The sequence below is a fragment of the Pomacea canaliculata genome, linkage group LG8, assembly GCF_003073045.1.
Source record: "Pomacea canaliculata isolate SZHN2017 linkage group LG8, ASM307304v1, whole genome shotgun sequence".
NCBI classification, from domain to species: Eukaryota; Metazoa; Mollusca; class Gastropoda; order Architaenioglossa; family Ampullariidae; genus Pomacea; species Pomacea canaliculata.
The window spans coordinates 19487760-19509111 of record NC_037597.1 but is presented as its reverse complement, the minus strand read 5'-3'; the positions used below and the strand labels follow the sequence as shown (position 1 = coordinate 19509111).

At 43.9% G+C, this 21352-nt stretch overlaps 2 protein-coding genes across 2 annotated transcripts in view; both read right to left on the bottom strand.

Moving 5' to 3' along the window:
- The window catches only part of LOC112570413 (serine/threonine-protein phosphatase 4 regulatory subunit 4-like), a 66813-nt gene extending 57395 nt beyond the window's left edge, over positions 1-9418 (bottom strand). The window contains exon 1 of the mRNA XM_025248829.1: positions 6559-9418. Coding sequence (XP_025104614.1) covers positions 6559-7115 — 557 coding nt within the window. The 5' untranslated portion in view covers positions 7116-9418. The remainder of the gene's footprint in view (positions 1-6558) is intronic.
- A 7382-nt stretch (positions 9419-16800) lies between these two features.
- LOC112571070 (KIF1-binding protein homolog) lies at positions 16801-21310 on the bottom strand. The gene has a single exon (XM_025249872.1). It carries the CDS (start codon positions 21265-21267, stop codon positions 19417-19419), a length of 1851 nt encoding a protein of 616 aa, XP_025105657.1. The 5' UTR covers positions 21268-21310; the 3' UTR covers positions 16801-19416.
- Positions 21311-21352: the final 42 nt, after the last annotated feature.

The window sequence follows — 21352 nt, the reverse complement described above, 5'->3', positions numbered from 1 at the left end:
ACAAATATAACAGAGTTAAACAAGGGAGAAAGAGGGGGCAGCTGGACGAGGTGAACCCGAGAAGTTCAAAGCTAGGAAGGAAGACAAGAGAAGGAGATAGTTGTTGCCGCATTCCACAACTATTAACGACTCTCAGAAATAAGCCAACAGCAAAGTTTTAAACTTAATGGCTTTTCAAAATGAAAACGAATATTCAATTTTTTCCTTCTCCGCGTCTCTGTTTCAATACATCATCCCACACACGCGCTCTGAATACCTCTTATTCCTCTTTTTGCATCTTCACCTCGGCGTCCTCGGAAATCTGCCTCCACACTTGCCGATAAACTGTTTTCGCTTTGCGTAATTACAGCCAAGGATTCAATATGGTCTCTGGAATGCTAATTTTTCTTGTTACGCCAAGCATTATTCGCCAGTAATTCTTTCACTCACCCCTCCCACTCCACTCCCTCTCTCTCTCGCCATGTCCTAATAGTTCATGCATATGCAGCAGCGTGTCAAACACCTTCCTGGGGAGGTTTCCCTCTGTCTCACGCAACAATGCGCAACTCACACAAAAAACGACTTCCCGAGCCACGACAGAACAAAGGATACGCAACAAAAAACATCTAGAAGGAACGAAGGAACGCAAAAAATGACCTTTATGCTAAGCTGTTATGAAATCACAAGTTCTTTCCGCATTTTGTTTTCTTGCCTTTTTCTCTCCATCGATTCCCTGTTCAAGCTCCGTCGGAAACTTCCCCACGAGTGTATGCTCCTGGCAATATTATAACCCAGCATTAGGTGTCAGTCCTATCGCAATCTTTTACTTCACCCTCCCCTAAACGCCAAGAAATCCTACAATAAAACGAAAATAAATTTGTGCGCATGCGTTGTGAGCATGAAGGAGAGCGTGTGAGAGAGAGGGAGAGAAACGGCGAGAGAGGGAAGAGAGTCAGTGCGTCTGTGTTCACATCCGCGTTCAGTTCTTGTCGGAGTGAAGTGTGTATAGCCACCGAACAGCTGTCCCGTCAGTGAAAACAGTGATGATTGGCATCGTGTAGGGTTCTCGAGGGCGCCATGTCATTCCCCCCTGCTGGGACGCCCCACGTGACCGGAACAGGTGCTCGGCCCGTTTCTCTAGCTTCGCGTTCCCTCAGCATTTTCTTTTGCTTTGTCACTATTTCACAGCACGTCTACTCTGTGATAATCAGCAGCTGATCTTATGATCTCATGTTACAAGAGTGCCCAATCTGTTGACGAGAAATAATCGAGTGCATAGTTTTTAAATAACCGTTTATGTTTTTCATTTCACTTATAGAAGTGTCGCAAACTTACGTTTGTGGCAAAAAAAAAAACAAAACAACAACAAACAAACAAAAACCATATTTCATCCAGTAAACGAATCTAACAACATCCGTCATTGCCATTTAAATATCCATCTTCAAAACAAACTAAAAAAATAATTAATGAAAACAAAAGATAAAAAGTTCACGGTTGTGGTATGGTACCTCTTTACTATTTTGCTGATGGATAATTCCCGGAGCGAATGCTACCCACTTTCGCAACTATCTTTAATATCAGACTGCGGGAAGAGCGGACAGTCATCACAGCCGTTACCTGTACGTCCCCCAGCGGGTAACTCTATAAACGCCCGCCACTCCTGGCCAAGTGATGGAGGCGTAGAAGGCTGAATCACAGAGGTGTGCCACACGTGTCTGGACCATGAGGCAAGACCAGTGAGTGGTTCACGGGTTTCGAAACACTTTGTGGCCATGACTTTGCTTCGACCTCCGCCCCCACCTACAAGTTGATGTTTTACATTTTGTGAGACGCGTGTGACTAACACTAGACTACATGTTATTCTTTGCTGTGCGGGCAGTGGTGATGTGTATCTGTGCCGAACTTCTGACAATTTCGTTTCCATGTATTTTTTAATATCGTATTTCTTTGATGCCTTGCCTCTTAACGTCCACTTCTTTACTCCTCCTTCGTTTTGCCGTCCTACATCCCCTTCCCCACAGTCCCCGTGGTCATATGCAACACTCTATTTCACCTTGTGTTCTAAGCTTACAGCGCATACACCCTGTCTAGCCCCGCTTCTGAGTCATTACAACTCCCTTGCACCTACTTCCACGCTTTGTGCTCCATCATGCCACAGACAGGGCAAAGTGAAGACCTATGTTCTCCAAAGCATACCCCTCTCAAGTTCCTTCTTAACCGGACAAATATGCACGAATAAATTAATATATATATAACCGTCATGTAAAACTTCGCCAAACTTGGACAAATTTCTGTCCATAATGGTCCCATCAGGAACGGCCTTCAGATTCGTCAGTAAGAGAAAAAGGGGAGACAGCAAAAAATTTTAAGTGGATACCGATTTCTTTCGAGAAGTTGGTGTGTTGTTTTTTGTTTTTGTTTTTGTTTTTTTTTTTTTCTTTAGTCATCTTGAACTTCAGTCATGGTGTCTCACAAATTATCGTTTCTTGTTACTGGCATCAAAGACTGTACAGTCTACACTACTGGTGAGAACGTAGGGAAGTAACAGTCACATTAGTCAACTGAGAATCAAGAAAGCTATTAAACAAGTCACGTTAGTTTTGTACATATTTTTCATCGTTATTTCAGTTCATCTTCTGTTTGTTTGTAATGCAATGTAAAGACGCAAATCGCGAGTCATTTAGACCAGGCAAAGCTGACCCATCATTGCGTCAGGTACATTAGGAAACTTTGGGCGAGCTTTCAGCCAAAACAGCAGAAAATCCGCATCATGTGTAGCAGCGCTCTCACTAAATAGTCCCACGCACTTTCACACCAAACCTGAGGCAAGCAGACTGCAGGGAAACCCAGACACCCACACACTGCACTGGTAGGCACCCCGGCGTCAGCGCTACCTGGCACAGTGAGGATGCCCCCGAAAAGAGACTGCACTTAAAAAAAAAAGAGGGGGCTCAGAAGGGGGGGGGAGGGTGAGCTGTGTGCGGTAATACAAGGTTTTCGCGTGATATCTAGATACCGTGAAAACCTCCTACCTCCATCCACGCCCAGCACCCGCGAAAAATCATCGACCGTGACTCCTTCCTCTTGCAGGGTAGCAGACGATGAGCGGGCAACCAGCAAAATGATGGTTAAAGAAATGGGGGTATGAGAGAAATTCGGAGGAAAGAGAGAACGAACGAATGACTTTATCGTTTAGGTAGTCGACATCATCTCACGATGTATATATTACTTTGTGTACAATCACACAATCCCACAGTCCTACAAATGATCTGCACAAGTGCTGTTAAGCAAATGTAAGGCCTTAAAAATAAGTAGTGCAGTGCCGAACATTAGTTCGTGGTTATGCCGCTAAATAAAACGGTCATTAAGTTTGAAGAGCATCTGAATTTAAATGGTATTTATTTCTCACATAAATAAGAAAATCTTGGGTATATGAAAATAAAATGTAGCTCTGTTTCCCGTGTCTGTAAAATGGACAATTAATGACTCTGTGTCTTGGGGCACAAATCTTTATTGGAGACACCCCTAGTATACACTTAACTAACTTTAAGTGTCAAATTTCTTGTACAATATAGATGAGGGCTTACTGTAAATTAGACTTAAATGTTAAATTCTTGATAGCAAGCGGAGAAAAAACAGAGTGCCCGAGACGAGATCTGAACCCAGGACAACCAATCATCGATATATTGGTGACAGACGCTAACTGGACTGCTCCATCTTGAGTTAGGGAGAAAAAAAGAAGAAAGAAGAGAGCCTGGTTGAGGGAGTTAGTGGAGAGAGAACAGTGAGACAGATATAATGGGAAGTGGGGAAACGAAAGACGTCAACAGCGAGTGATCTTCACGTTCGGCGACCGTCACGTATCGCTGAGTAGCACCCACGTGACAGCGCAACCCTCCCTTACTACTGCTGCTCGGACAGGTCACCCTTCAGCACTTGTAGGGGGTTCACAGCAGATGAAGTAAGAGTTCAACTGTCCGTTCGCACGTGCACACTGTCATCGCATGCCCAGTCACAAGGGGGGAGAGAGAAAGTGCGGGTCTACCTCCGAGAAAAAAAAACATGGTCTGCTGGGGGGTCCGGGGAGACGGGGGATGAGAGAAAAAGCGCATTCCAGACACTGCCCGCCGCCAGAAATGGAGTCTAAATCGATAAGCAATTCCACTTCTTGCACACACAAGTCTTATCTCGCACCCACTCCTCGTGTCTCCCTCTCGGTCGTGCCTCGTGCATGCAGCTGCCTGCGACAGGCTGGTGTGGGGCCACAGGGTCAAGTCAATGTATACTCTTACACACAGCCAGCTCTACTCCTGTAACCAAACAAGTCCCTTGGCTATTCCTTGTCTACATTTGATCATTTCGCAAAAAAACGAGTCCAGTTGCACGACACGTTTCTAATTCTGATCCCTTTAAGGCCACGTTAAAATTAAAACTGTTAAAGAAGCCGCTTCAGCCAGACTTTCCATCAGCACATTTTTTGTATGCAGATGTAAAAGACAAAGAAGCGATTTCTGACTGTTTCTAAATTGTGTTCTTTAAAACAGTTTTAAGGTTTATAAACATATTGTGTAACTAACCCCACTGGGTTGGTGTCTACTACTTTAGCATGGAGTAAGGTTACCATGCCTGTTTATATGTAAGAAAATAGTCAGCGCATGCATCTGTCACGCAAACAGACGCGTGCGCTCGACAACGAAAATAAATATTCCCCAGAGTGCCTGTTGCAACTGTCTTCAGTCGCATTTTGTCGCCAGCATCCGCCTGATGGTCGGATGAGCGGCTGGTTAGCACGGCCACCCGGGGCTTGGGGGCTGTTTATTTCCCGCGTGACGTATGGCGTACCCTGATTCTCGTCAACATCTTCCACCAGAATTACACACAGCCGTTGCGTGAGGGTGTAGCAGTCGGCTTTTACTTTCTTTCCCTTGATTGTGCTACCCATGGACCCCCAGCCCACCTTTTTTATGCAAGTTCGCGAAGGTGCCGCTCCTGAATCTGAACAGTCTCAGGAATTCCACACCACACTGCAGGGTGAAAGACGAAACAAAACAAATTTACAACGCACGAGATTCGACAGCGTCGGAAGTCGCCGTCTGCAGCACCACGTGGCCCGGACTCGACCCTGTGTTGGGAGTACGACAGAGATCAGCCTTGGACACCTGGGATGAGGCCAAGATTGCGCTAACTGCCGGTGCCAGAACCCGTGGACAGACATCAATGTTTATGCCCGCTATTCTTTGTAGCTCACAACCCATTCCTGGCACCTGACCGCATTCGTGAGCCAAACATGGTCCGGCCAAAAGTGAAAGAAATGAATGGACGTCAAAACAAAACACGTGCCAGGCACAACATCCATCGTGTGGCATTCCACTCGGGTGTACGAAGTACCAGCAAACAAAGAGCTTCCTCGTGCTTACCATAGCAACGCCAGAAGAAATGCAGTCGATACGGCCATCATTATCATCCTCCCCTCCAACGGACGCACGCATGAGCGCTCTCTCTCTCTCCCACGGAGCGTCAAAGAGCCAGTGGAAATGGCATTCCTATCGACGAGGCTGAGTGTAACCGGTTCTCTACACACGAGTGTGCATCGCCTCCCCCAGATTATCGACTAGAAAGTTGGGTACAAGGTCCCCCCGCTTACTGCGAGAAGACAAGCTTTGGTGTCGTGCTACCCCACTTACAAGATATGCTAGCTACATTGCTTAGACCTGCATCTGGATTAACCTCTTCCGAGGTTGTTTGTACTGCTGCTGCTGCCTGGTGCAGGTGACCGTTAGCTCCCTCGGATGTCGACAAGCCGAATGTCCCCACAAGATAATATGACAGGGATGCCCCCACCCCCAAACCACTTCCCCAATTCGTGGTGTTTAATACATGTGAGCCCACCGGGCTACAACTCGTTAACACCGCTCCATGCTGGGGGCCGCCACAATCGATGCTGTCTGTAAACATGTGGCCACAGGAGGAGACGTGTCCAGGTGCCTACAAATGTCCACGCATCACGAAGCTTTTAACTACACACCCTCCCGCACTGTGACGCCCCTCGTGATATCGGCCCTCGCGGTTCACAGAATTCTGCTGCTCGCGGAAAGATGTATTTCACGGCCTCGTGCCCAAGCACCAACATGTTTTGACCATAGCTAATACGAATCAAACATTTTCTGTTTCTAAGTTGTCAGCGTACACTTCTGCCGCTGCTGCTAATATAACGACTATTACTCCTTTGCCTTCAAAATTAAATGCACACCTTATGAACCTCTCCTATCCCCTATCCCCTCCAATGTGTCCCGCGCATAACAAAAGTTAAGGAAAAAATAATATCACTACACGGAATAGTATAATATATAGATATCGGGAGGAACCGACTATATATATAATTATATCAGATGCCTTAAGTAGTTATGACGTCCAGCGTTAGACAAATACCTGTGAGGTAAATAAAACAAAATAAAACGTCTACAATAAACAACGCGTGTAAGACAAACGATGGAAGGCTATTATCTGTTTTTTTAAGCGAGAAGTCAAAGGTCAAAATAAAGGATGTCCCAGAGTGCGCCTGGCACACGTCCTACTTACTGCATGAAGTCCAGATACTCCGTGGGATCCAGTGGCCCATCCGGCAAGCCCTGCAGCCGCAAGCCATCGACATCCTCGTAAAACTCCTCCCTGTCTACCAGCTTTAGAAACCTCTCGTCCTCGTCCTCCTCCTCTTCCTCGTCCTCGCTATCGTCCTCACTGTCGACATCGCCGCAAGCGTGTAGGTCCTCTGCGTGGGTCTCCGGGATGATAAGGTCCCGGCAGATGCGGTTCTCCTTCTCGCTGTCCAGGTCATCGAAGCAGGCGGCGCTGAACTCGCTCCTGTTGCTGTCAACCGCTTGGCGGCTACCGCCGCCGCCGCGTCTCTCCTCCGCCTTGTCGGCGGCCTCGCTCTTATCGTCATGAGCCTCGCCGGCGCAGAAGAAGGGCTCGTCCTCGAAAAAGATCTTGCCGTTCTTGACGATGACCGCCTGGCGCGGGAAGAGCTCCATGTCGTCCATGGAGCTGACGGGGCCGCCGCCACCGCTGCCGCCGCCGCTGTCCCCCCTGCCTGGCGCGGCGCCGCGCGGCTCATCCATGGCCACGTGGCTGATCATCTCCGGCAGGCGACTGACCTCGCAGCACCATGACCTCGGCCGTCCGGACGTCAGGAAGCAGCCAAACCACACATCACAGCGGCCCCGTGCCGCGCAGCATCCCGACGCCGGTGCAAAACTGCCGCAGAAGCCCGGAATATTGAGCACGTCCTCCACGTTATACACTCTCCTGCGCTTTCAGGGCCTTGCTGTAATCAACACACACACTCTCTGACACACAGGGGACCGAATTATCCGCTCAGAATTTCCGCTCCCTCTTTTTAGTTCACGTGGGAGCGGCACAAAACACAACAGTCCGCCGTTTCTTGCTGCCAGCTGATCAGCTACCAGCGCAACTCTTGTCCATCTCTCGTATCTCCCCCTCGGCTGTTCCTCGCAAAACACACACGCGCGCGCGCGCTCAGCACTCTGCTGCTGCTGCTGCTGCTGTATTCACATGTACGACGCCGCGATCACGTCATCAGCGACTGATGGTGGGAGGAAGAAAACAAGCACAACAACGACCTCGACGACAACACCACCACCATTGCCGCTCGCACGGCTCCATTCAGCAGCCAAGTTGGACTGGGGAGGGAAGTCAGCGCCGGCCGGCCTGGCTCGTCTTGTCAGTCTCGCGCGGCCGTTGGCACCGGCTGACTCGCAGTCCCACGCTCCGCGCCGCCGATTATGAAAATGCGTCCTTGCTTCCTCCCCCACGCCATCACCCCCCCAACCTTTCTCTCTCTCGCAGCCTGTGTCTCGCACGCGCCACACCGCGCTCTCTGCTATACTGCTCTCAAGGGGGAGGGGCCGCTGTCCACCTTGCTGTTATAGTTCCGACAGCAAGTCTGGACTAACGGGTGGCCACCAGAGGTTGGCGGTGGTGGACAGCGAGCTCATCGACCCGGAGGCGACAAGGGAGGCCGGCGCGGGAAGGTGCGAAGGAAGATGCGGCGGTGATGAAACACGCCAACTCTCGGCTAACGACGACCACCACGCCACAGGCTGCCCTACTACTGACGATGACGATCCTCGCGGGCCTGGTATTTTCCAAGAATCAAGTAAGCCTGGCGGCGCCAAATCAACAGGAAATAGGTTTCAAAACCACAAACACACCCACATCCTCTCTCCACTCCCAAACCAGGCTCACAGCACAGCTGTTTCCCTCCAAAACGGTGTCTCGCCGCCAGCTCCCGTTGTCTGGAACACCGCGCGCGAACTCCACGCGACACACACACACCATGGAAACAAAGCCGACAGCTTCCGTCGCGCGGCAGCCGCCAATGAGCCGCGCGATTTACGCCCACCCTGGCAAGCGTGAAGCTGCGTGGCTTGTCATTCCACCCGTGCCGACTTCTGACGCGGGTTGCAACCGTGAGTCGCCATCTGCTCGATCTCCTCTTTTCCCGTCTCTGGTCCAATTAGGATAACATTTAAAAGAGTGAGCAAGATGCCGCACACCTTGCTGCTGACAGTGTCCACAGATGCACCAAGATCGCGTCCGCACGCTCCTGCCACAGAGACACCGGAAACTGGTGTCTCCCCCAACACAGAGGTGAAGCATCTCAAGATTTGCTTTCTCGACTTCTTCTCGGTAGTGCTTGTTGTGGTAACAGCTGCTTCTGTTGTTGTTTGGCTTTTTCCTCCGTGGTTTGCACAGGCGTAGCAGTCACCTGCAACCCATCTCAGTGTCACAGCACCCGACCCTATGCGCGTTAATTATTCTTCTTTTTCGGTTTTCACAAGCAGCGCGAAATAGAAAGGCTCCCGCCCCCGGAGTACAGTAGTCATAACAACTGCACGGGCGGTTGGCGGTGCAGGCCACAGCGCTCCACGCGTGCACACGCTGCAAGTTCTCGCCCGCAAGCTGCTTTTGGTAGATAATTCACTTTTCTTGAAGGGGGGAAGTGAAAAGGGGAGAGATGCTCTTGTGACTTTTCTTCCTGATGGTGTGATGCGCACCGTCATCTAAAGTCTGTGTGTATGTGTGAAGCAACGACTGCACTTTCAAGCCAAACGATGCCCTCGTCTGCGGCTCTCCTAAAGAAGGATGGGGTGGAGTGGGTAAGTCTCTCTGTGTTCGTCTGCCTACCAGAACCCTCTCTCTCTCCTTCCTCCTCTACCGATCCACCCAACCCTCCTTTCCCCACCCCAGCCGCGCACTCAAGATACGCTTGCCGTCCCGCGAGGGATGCCACCAGAACTGCCGATGCGGAGCACAAAAGCGGGTGAGAGGAAGCTCGAAGTCTTGGTGCACGCCGCCTTTGAAATCTCTTGCAGCAGCCGTCTGCTTGCACCGTTTGTAGCCGCGCTGCCGACTGGGGGTTGCTGCGCCCCGACTGTCGCATCAACAGCCACCACCCGTCCCCTCCCCACCCACCCCACCCGGTCTGGTGTTCACGCGCGTCTTGGTGTTCGCATGCGCACGCATCAGTGTGTGCACGTGCGTGCTTTGTGGCGGTTACAGTGGTGTGTGTGTGACACGAGGACTATATGTGTAAATGTACAAGGTCACTTCCCACAGGTCTGTCAATAGTATCAGCTCTCAAAAGGAAGCTACAGTTCCTCCCTGACCTGATAACTTTCCTCCCCCTCCACACTTCAAATTCATATGCATGCTGAGCTGGGGGTTGGAGTGTTTGAACAGGACACCAAGCCATTTACACTGGCATTCGTAGATGTATGGAAGCTGATGACTAAAGGTCTACTGCGAAAAGGAGTCGAGAAGAATCGACGACCGCATAAAAAAAGTGTTTTCCCCTTCCCAACTCCGCTCTCTCTCTCTCTCTCTTTCCTTCTCTGTATGTTTGTATGTCTGAATGTTTGTGAGTGTGTGTGTGTGTTGGCGCGTGCAGTTTCTTGACACTTTCATCTTCGACAACTTTCATTATTTCCGCTTTGTTTTTTCGTCGACTTTTGCTAATATTCGTTATTATAATTCTTTGTCAGATCATCGCGGTGAGCTTTCTTTTGCACATTACGGTATTATTTTTATCTATGTTATAATAGAACCATTTCACACATTAAAATAATACTTCCTAATTGTCTTACAAATCCGACTTCTTGTTTGCATTTTTTTTTCCTCTCTGCTCAGGTAGCCCGTACTTTAGTGCGCGCGTATGCATGCGTGCGTGCTCACAGAATGTGTGTGAATCCGACAAGCGGCGGAGGGATTTTATTTTTCAGTCTTCCTTCGCAAACACTCAAACAACGTCATCAAATCTTCTTCACTATTCGAATGCGACATAACGAGGCTGGAGTCTAACAGATCACAGAACTGAGGGCTTCTCATGCTCTGGGAAATCAAAACACATCTGGCACTCATTTCCTGTGCTTCAAAACAGGAAGAAAAAAAATAAATAACTGGAGTTCTGTTTCAGTTAGAGAAAGATACTATCTTGATTCCTCGTACTTACCCCTCCGCTTTAAACATTTCTACCCAGCTTCCCAATGTCCTGCAAATGAGCGATTTCAGAAACGGAAGTTCTTTATCGCAGACATGCCTTTGTGTGGAACACAACCAAGCTCTTGCACGTTTCTTAAACACATCCTGTTCTATATTCAAGTGATGCCTTGTGCGTTACGATGCAGTCGGATGCGGGCAAAATGTGAAAGAAGTGGACATTCGAATGTCTTGTCTTTTTGAATACCCCTTTGCTACACATTGTACGATCACTGAAATTTCAAAAAACAAATCGCCGCTGTACCCTGAACAAACACCTCCTCATGTCACGACAAAACGTTGGACCAGTCATTAACCCTTTCCTTTCACCTACGTTACTGCGCCCTCCACCTCGCATTTTAATGATTTTAATTGTGCTTATAGCAAGAAAAGAAACGGGGACAACAGAGGTACCTCTGGCGAACAATTCAGACCGCGAAAGAACAGAAGAACCTTTGGCAAACAATTCAGAATCACAGAGTCTGTCAACTCTCAAAGGTGACAGAGCTGTTGACACGAGTCCCTTGTACTTTGTGGGGTGGTGTACTGGTGCGTAAAAAAGTCGGTCGACAGTTCAGGTAGAACAGGCCCACAAGCTTGCTCGTCACCGGTTTAGAAACCTTTTTAGGTGTCGCGTGACCCACGTGACGTCTCCTACAGAGAACATGCGTCTAAATAGAAGAGTTAACGAAAAATGATAATGACTAAAATATTCCTTATAAAATGTGTTGATTTCTGTGAAAGTGTTGACCCACACCCCTCCTTTAGGACAAATATTGTTTGCTGGCGAACACAAGGATCAACCCGATTCACCGAGGGACAAGTATGCGTGCTGGAAGAGTAGGGATCAAAGTGCTTATACAAACGCCCGCTTCAGTTCCCTCGTCTTCGGCACGGCGTCACGGTCTACCTGCTGGTCTGGTGGCCAGGTGCGAATGCCAGTGTTCGCCACTCAACATTACCTGCTCTACTCGTCTTCTCTATCCTCTCTGGTTGAATTGTTTTTGGGGTTTTTTTTGCCAACCTGCAAACGTCTCAGACCCGATATTAACCAAACTGCCCTATGGTTTGGCAAGAAGAGGACTCAAGTCATCCGATGGGTCAGCTGATGATTAGGAAGGTGTACAGCTCATCCAAAACTAAACTTCTGCTAGTGATTCACCTTTTCTCTCCAACCCCTACCCTTTCTTTTTTTCTGGATGGTTGTTGTTTTGTGGCAATGTGTTTACCAATGACAGCCAGGTACACGGGAAAGTCCGTTCGCCTCCTATTTTTCTCATTCCTGTGGCGTGCTGCTCTTGACACGAGAGAGGACCCCTTCGCACTCATTTGGTTAATTTCTTTTATTCTGAATAATGTATGGGTGGTGTTTCTTCACAGTGGTAGAATTGTTATTGCAGCCATAAAAAGGTGAGAAGAAAGCACGGGACACTTGAGATTTCTCCTACCTCCTATAAAGTTTTGTCGTTCGTTCTTTGCGCACAATGGGCATCTTACAACGCCTGTCTTCCGTGCCGTGACGTTGTCTGCATGTCCTCAGTTGCCACTGGCAACAGCTGTGGCTTGGACTGCAACTACAGCTTCCCATGATTAACTAACAATACAACCCTAGGGCTGACAGCCGGTTCATCCGGTAATGATCTGTTGCTTCTGACCTGACCCAGTCAAAGTATTTATGCCGGTTGGTTTTAGTTACTTCCCGTTGTGAATTGAAATTTAATCTTGTAAATGTACTAATCTTTCCCCCGGGTGTGTAATCCTACCCCATTGGAAGAATTTGTAAATGGCTCCAATGACTCCACGAAGTATCGCCTTTAAAGAGATGGCTTCCAATGTTGCAGGAGAAGGGGACGGAGAGATGTAGTGCACGTAGTAGCCGTTTTCATCTACCGATAAAACGTGTGATGTGAGACACTACAGCAAAGGGAAAGCTGAGCAGCCTCTGTAGAAAGCCGGTGGCCTTGTCACACACGGCCGGTGCACGGCAAACACGCCAGTAGATGCAAGGGAAGCAACCATGAAAACTGCATGCCAAGAAGGCAAGAGGCGTGATGGGCTTGTTCTGAAACATCACCAGCCACACCCACCCACTTTTCAAAACAAAAATCTGCAACATGCCTCTTTACGCCGTGTGTGTACGTGCGTGAGAGAGAGAGATTGAGTGACCCTCGGAGCTAGATGGGTGGAGGTTAGAAGTTAGTTTAGAGTTACGGTTTAGGGTAGTTCATTGGGTTGGGTCAGGTGAAATGTCGTGTTAACCAAAATGCTTTGGCTGAGACTTTATATGAGTGCTAGCAAATGTATGTACTTGAATTATCTGGATGGGGATGTCCTTGACTGTCGAGTGAGGTTACCACCAGTTCCCTGCAATGATAGGGCTGTGTGTGTGTGAGAGAGAGGGAATAAAAATGAGGATCAGTGACAAGGTGTGTGGGTACTCGTGTTTACATGATCATGGGGAAATATGTAAATATTGACATTAGACAAGGGGCAAGATTGGACGCATCCAGAGCAGTAAACACTATGAAGTACTGAGGGCAAAATGACTTCAATCTACAGATCACACTACTTACTTCATGATTGCTAAAATACACTAGCATACCACTGAACCTAAACTATCTTTTCAATATGCTGGCCTGTCTTGATCTTCCCATCAATCATGAGTGAACATTTCTTTTTTTGGATTGCCTCATAGCTGTTCAGCATATACACAGCATTATGATCTTTATTCTCACCCTCCCCAGTTCTGCATTATTTGTTCACCCCCTTGTTACTTTTAAAGAGAAAGATTTGCTCAGTAGGAAATAAAAACTTATCTCTTAGCTTGTACAAATGACTTTGTATTGAGAACATAAAGATTAGCCTGAGACTGCAGACAAAACAGCACTTAAGTAACTGAAGTATCCAAGCTCCTCCTATTTTAATGCAATTAATTTAATGTCAGCTGTAATGTGTCTTGCTTGAGAATCTACTGCACCAAAACCAAATGCAAGTCAAGAAGTTCCTTGTACTTGCATTAACATAATTACTTTGGACTGAATTAAGAAGCACACAAGGTTTAAGCAACAATACAATAACTGTGAACCTAGCATTTCAGAACACGTCAACATTGAATATACTAATGTGCATTACTTGCAAATAAATAAATCTCCATGTCAAAACAAATGTATGGAAATGTTTTAGTTGCTCAAATAGATGTATGCTTATTTCATACAGTCCCACTTTTCATGCTCAGTTTTTATAGCTTTAACTCTTTTTTGTTCAACTTGCTTGGGCTTTACTAGTAAATAAAATAATATGCATTTATGAGTAGATAAGACATAATTAATATTGCGGAAAATACATTCCATATTGCAAAATATGTAAAACTGATAAAATCTATAAATGTAAGTGGTAGTTAAGTGAAGGCAAAAAGAATATTGTACTAAAATGTCGTGTTTCATGCCAAACAAAAAACTGCTGTCTCCTCCTTCTTACCCTGCATAATACAATTTATACATGTGTGAAAACACATAAAAATAAGAAGATTGATAAGGTAATGGTTTATCAACTTCACAAGGATACCCACATGAAATAATTCTCAAAATACTGAGCAGCCTGTTCTGACAGGCTATCCCACATTATCCTCAGATTAGTTATCATACAAAAGGTAAGTACCAGGAATTCAGCCTGATTCACAAACTATGTCTGCTGAATAACAAGTACTCTGCACAATTGTCATCACATGAAATAACAGGCCTGAGAGAGAGAGAGAAAAAAGACACGTAAGTTGTAATTCTGCTAGAGTTACACATACCATTGTTGTTACCGATGCATTATGAGTATTACCATACATACAAGTCAAATGTCATTTAATTTTTCATTTAAATAAGGATGGATTTTCCTCATTTACAGGAATTGCTAATAATTATTGAATCTATACAGAAATTTCCCAGAGGATGCACAGGAAAGACCACAGAACAAACTGACAGTCAACAATGCAAGAAACATAAGCATCAGCAAACAGACGACGCCATGGCAAACATAAACTAAGTGCATAGATGAAAAATAAGGAGTGAGCATAAAAAGTACACCTGATTATGCATGCACATAAATTTACAGCTATAATTTATGTCAGATTCATGAAACAGGACAGAAAAAATGTATATTAAACAGCTGATTAAAAAAATGGTTATTTGTAAATTTTTCACCCTACCACATCCTGCCTAAAACATGTTTTTGTTTAATTCTTATTTGTTATACATTTTTGATTAACTCAAACTTTAAGTGCTAAGAATTCCACAGTCATCATGTTAATATTATGTGCAATATGAAACACATTTCTATGCCGCTTGTAAATGGTCTTTGGCTGTTTATAAAATAACACTTTTGCTTTGCATCTAAAACAGATTTTAAAAAGTTCCTCTTTCAAGCTATCAACACCATTCATTTGTATCTTTCTCAAATATGATAGATTTAATTTTCTGAGTAATCAATGCAACCTATTCAACTGCATGGTCATGTATATATATTCATAATAAATAAAAATATTTTCACAAAATTAAAAAATACCCAATTGTTATGATCCATTTTTAAAAGCTATTATATAAGCTAAATTACTTACAACATAAAATGTTAATGTCCAATCTTAACCATTATGCAAGTAGGCAAACAAAAATTATGCTCTTACGTCACACAAATGTAACATAATGTAAACATACAAAATGTTGGTAATACTTCCTCTGTGTTCTGTGTGAAATATAAATTATATGGTTCTTTGACGAGAAGATAGCTTAGCATACACAGGTGACTCATCTGACAGTAATTTCTTAATTATATTATTACTCCATGTTTACCTTTGTTTCGACCTAACAGAACACGATAGTACCGGACTGGCACAAAACTCATTCATGCGAAAAACACTTAGCTATGCACACTGGAACGCGTTGCGTGTTGTAACATAAATCTCTTACCTGAGTAGATACACTGCTCTCTCAATGTCACTCAATTGTTCATCAACCGTGAGTTTTTCGAGTTCTTCTTTACTCTGCCGAAAAAAAGAAAATGACGGAAATGCAATATCTCCTACGTTCTGTTTTGAAACGAATATAACGAAAATACACAAGACTTATACATACCTTGACTGGTTTAGTGATCGGTCGATCTAAATTCAACTCTTGCAAATCGTCTGCGAGACCCGAAAATGAGGCATTCGCGCTATCCATTTTCGCTTATTTGGGACTGGACGAAGCTTATTTCCTATCACAGCTTGCGTCCGCAATCCCACTCAGAAATTCTGAACTCAAGAGTGTAACATTTCGTTATTCTCTGCGACGAAGATCTGCGACGCTTTTCAAGGCTCGCGGTTCGTTGACGTAAAGTGGCTTCTCTTGACAACATGCACTTCCACCATGTTTCTCGGGCTCCAAATCTCGCAAACTTGCGCGTCATCACGCGAGACTCGTTCATTGCGCCAAACACGGATTCCCGAGTGACTGAAATCCATGAGAAGCTGTTATCTTGTGGTGTCACGCCAGCCTTGTAAAACGACACGAGCGAACATTCCTTATTTTTTTAGTTAGTAGTTCTATTTTGTTTAAGCTGGTCATCTGATTCCTTCGCTCCAACGCAGAAGTTCTGTGCAATTGAGTGATTCGCGTAGCTCTGCAATGAACTTCGTTCACACAATGGTCTACTGAGCCTAAAACCGAAACTTGTTTTGCGAAAGGTACGCGAAACTGCGGAGAGCTGTGGTAGTTGCCTAACAACAAAGAGTTTATTTCACATCTTTCATGAATGTTTCCACATTTTTTCTCAGCCCTCCGCCCCCAAAACAGCCCTTCTCTTCTTAATTTGTTTTGTCGTTTGCAAAAACCTGAATGAACGTAGTGTTGAAATCTGTGCAGCTTGTTCTACGTGCTGTTCTATAATTTGTTCGCAGCCACCAGGGTGATGCGCTAATTGTGTTTTTATCGATGTTATTGCACTATTCTGCCAATAATAAACGATAAAGACATTAAATTGAATATGGTGATAGCTGAGGAAGAACAGTTGAGTGAATTTCTTACTCCTACACGGTACAACCACCGGGCAGAATAGATTATTGCAAATTTTAAAAAAAACTTGTAGTTTAGACTGTGGAAAATAGTAATAATTAACACTTTTATGTAGAGAATTCCCACCAATGCATAACAACCATATGATACCCTCCCATCCCCACAACAAACATAACAGCACATTCAAATACACAATATGAGTATACACACAATTGCTTGAACACAACCATGCAGCTAGAACATTTATTATTATTACACTGCACAATAAGCAACTGGAGGATAAGGAAAAGCCAGAAGAAAATAGTAGGTTTTTAATTCACATTTAAAGGCATTTCTCACCACGGTAGCAGCAAGTTCCACAAACTAAGGGTAATAACCTGAAAGAACGATGACCAAAGATTTAATATTAGTTTTGGGGATCTTAAGGTATTTTTCTGCTCAGCAGAACGAAGATAGCAGGCAGGAAGATAAGTAAAAGGCTGAAAAATATGGGCGAGGAGAACTATTAAAATGAGGGTAAGCAAAAGGGAAGTGGGGTCAGTCTTATAATAGTGTACCAAGTTCTTTGAGCAATTGTGTGATGAGATCATGTTTTCATTTCCATGCTAGTTTTGCAGCATTGTTTTGGATCCTCTGCAAGTAAAGGTTGTCCTTCAAGTACTGAGTTGCAAAAAACAAGCAGAGACATAATGAACTGTGGAAGAGACAAGTCAAAGTGCAGCAATCAAATGAAAATACAGGCAATGCTCTAAAGTTCCAGAGAGCTGACAAGAGACTACAAGAAAATTTTATGATGCACAATGCTAAGAAATTTAACTCATGTCAACAAACTTATTTGCACTGGACTTTCCTTTAAAAAAATGTACATTGCATATATTATCAGTATAACAGGAAATATAGCACAATGTACTCAACTCATATAAATTAACTACAGCTCTGTTGCAGGGTATGACAATGACTGAGATAGGGTTTTTCTAAGAACTAGATCTTTACAGACCAGTGCATGAAATAATATGAGCTTACAAAATGCAACAAGTAAAGAAACATGATGGCATTAGAACATGACAGCACACTTATAAGTTAAGTATTATTTGTTTTTTCTCTCATTTTAAAATAACTTTTTTTAAACTAAGGGAAACAACTGAAACAAGGCTAATATCCTGAGCTGGAGGTGGGAAAGATTGCTTGTTCTGTGATCAAATACTTCCCCCCCGGCCCCCCATTCAATGTTTTCTACATCTTTCAGGCAGGCTACGTACTACTTGTTTCTTAACATTCCTCTATAACAATATTCCTCTTAAAATCTTTTGTTAATCCACTGAAGTGGGGAAATACTATATATATTGGTAATTATACTTACAAAGATTTCCCTGGTTCCTGACCAGAAACATCGGCCTAAATCCCAAGTAAAAACTGCTGAGCACTCAAGTTGTTATATCCTCCTCCTAACTACTAAAACTGTTTGTAACCTAAATCTTTACCCTCTAATTCAACCTCTACTCCCTAAATCAAATCCCAAAGCAAAGAAAGAACCACCCATCTTTGTCTCCAGTTACATGCACAAAAACCACATGCACACACACACACACAGCAAGCAATTAAAAAAAATCAAATTGGGGAAATCACTTTTTTAGTTCAGTAAATGATTTAGTTGTTCATATTCTATATAGCTTCTCAGTCCCCAGTCTTCAATCATTTGTCACTTGTACATCAAATTTCTCCAAATGCATATATGAAGTTCAGGCGCAGTATCGATGACATTACACATTTTCAAGTAGTTTCCCACTAATAATAATCCAATACATCAACTGGATCAAGAGACTGATCTTTTCATGTGCAGACCAAAGTAAATTAAAAGTAGAAATATGTCTAAAACAAATACTGAATACCTGTCCTTCAGTAGGAATTGGCCAAAACTGTTTTGAACTCTTTTCTAATGACTGCTGTCAAGAATAATACCTACCCTAGCAGTAACTAAACAGTCGAAATCAATTTACTTTTCTCGAAACTTTCAAATCAAAACATTGTATTAACTCTACACAAAATTACCTCGAATATAAACAATATATACTTAATAGAATATCTCAGAAAAATAGCGAACTGATTCGTCTTCATTTACATTTAGGAAGATTGTTTGGCTATAGCAAATGAAACAAAAACTTTCTAAAACTATGATGTTAATATTGAATTACAATATAATATCATTTACAAAATAACAACTTTCTCTAACATGAAATATTCAGCAAAAGGTTGTACAAAAAACAAAGTGATTATGGTAACAATATTAACAGAATTAAAGAAATATCAAGAACTGGAGATCCAAATGTTGCTTCTCTCGAGTCTCATGCTACAATGATTCAAACCCTGTCCCCACCTTAAAAACAACAACAAAACTGAGCCACACCGAATTACTGGAAAGCAAGTTTAAGGTGGCAAGGTGTTGTTGCAGCCCTATGCTCCTTGAGGAGTAACAAGGACTAAACTAAGCTAAGTTTAAATTTCTATGATTTAGAAAAGAAAAGTTAGCCTAAACTACACCTCTGAGAATGGGTATTGAAATGCTTTCACATTGTTATTACTGGACTGTCTTGCCACAAAACAGACAATAAGGGTTATTAAACTAAGGGAGAACAGTGGCATGATGATGAAAGGAAGAGCAGGTAACGTCATGCTTTCACATGTTTGTTACCATGGCATCTTTAAAGTAAAAAAAGTTTCTCCCTGAAGTTGAACGCTTTCAGCTGTTTTGTCTACTACTGGGCCCAAAAAAGCTAAGATTTATATATATACACATACAAACAAAACGCATTTTTGCAAAACGCATTTTTGTAGAATGTATCCAAAACTAGACAAATTCTCCATCTCTTATTTTCCCCATCTTCAAAGGAAGAAGAGCACTCAGTTCCTCACATAAAGCATGTTCCTTAGCAATTTCAGCACGTGCCTCTGGGTGTCTGCTGCAGTAGTTGACAACATATTTGTAATTCTCTAAAGACTTATTCATGCAGGACAACCGCTCACTAACATCTGGTGTCGTGATTTTTCCCCACAAACGACCAATGCAAAAAAAAGCCAGCAAAGCTGGTCGTGTATTGCCATCAGGAAAGGTATCTGGATAATCTGGTTTGCCTCCTTTCAAAGTATCCAAATAGGCCTGATATTGTTTTATGCTTTGCTGGGCAAGCGAGTTTATTTTCTTGATAGTATGTGGTGTTGGTTGCCTTCCCTGTAACTCAATTGTGGATAGTTTAAGGTCCATCATAGTGCTGTAAGTTTCTGCAAGTTCATAGATAAGTTGTCTGCACACCAACAAATAGTATTGTGGGTTGATCTCATTCAATGTTGCCAGCAACATATCCACTCTACGCTTGTGCATGCGACACTGTCTGCCTATATCCAACTCAAAAAAAGCCAGCAACTTGAATGCCTTACTGTGATCCTGGACCAGCTGAATGTAATCACTGCAGTTTCCATCTAAGCTGTACACAGCTTTGGCATGACTGATTGCTTCTTGAACAAAGAGAAATACTTGCCGTGCATCATCAAAAGTTCGAACAAGCTGATCAGTGACTTTCTCTTCATACAAAGTAACTTCTAGATTAAAAGGTTCATATGTTTTCTCTTCTTTTTCATAATCACTAGTCTCTGTATCATCAGATTTACTTAAGCCCTTCTTTTTCAAGTAATCAAGATGATCAGTTGTTGATTTATCTGCATTGTGATCCAATTCTTCAACTTTTTCAGACAAACTTTCCTTGCTCTTGTGATCATCATCAAAAGTATCTACTTGTCTCATCATATCTTCTCTTGATGATTCCAGCAGCTGAAGCCCATATTTAATCCAACATCTCATTATATCAGCATCCTTGTAGTCCCAGTTTTCTTTGTCCTCTTCTAGCTTTTTCCTGTTTGTTTTTGCCTCACGAAACACAACAGATGCACTTGCCAGGCAGTGTCTTGCAACAGGAAACTTTTCCTGAGAAATATACACCTGTGACAGGGTGGCAGCGTTCAGTGCCCACTCTACTGGGTCATATTCATTGGCGTCAAGCTGACGATGCAAAGTGATGTGACAAAATCTGGCCGAGGACTCGCTGTCGCCCAACTTCGCTAACACCTGGGCCTTGTAATACAAAGTGTGAGTGTATAGGCTTTCAAACTTCTTTTCCCGAAGAAGAAAACCCTCTGCATCGTTTTCTACTTCTTGAAATGGTTCTTCTGCATGTTTGGGCGCACTGCTTACATTTTGTTTGTAGTTTTGATAAAGTATCTCTGCTTTCTCCAAGAATTCTTTCGCTTTTTCGTGCTGGTTACGGGCAGACCACAAAATGCTGAGATGGTTGAGTGTGTGCAAATATATACTAACTGCGCAGTCTTCCATTTTAAATTCTTCCAGAATTTTCAATGCATCTGTTAAGTGCTCTTCGCCACTGCTTGTTTCGTCAGATTCAACAAAGTTTGCTCCCAAGTGCATTTCTAAACATGCAAGGCAACAAAGAAGTTCACGATTAGATGGATCTTCGTTTCGAATGTCAGTTATTTTTGATTTCAGGTCAGAAAGGATTGTCCGTGCCTCGTAGAGAGATTTAAATGGTTCATTTTCAGGATCCATTTTGGAGGTTTCGCGAGTTAAAAACAGCGCCTTCTTGAACGTTTCATATCCCTCTGACTGCAAAAATTTCTTAAGCGCGGCCATTTTGATGCGCTATAGGGACGCACTAATTATGAAAAACAGTTATTATATTTTCAAACAAACTGATATTTTAAAGTTTCGCTATTTG

Coding starts and splice junctions, on each gene's coding strand:
- LOC112571070 (XM_025249872.1), bottom strand. CDS start 21,267: ATGGCCGCGCTTAAGAAATTTTTGCAGTCAGAGGGATATGAAACGTTC.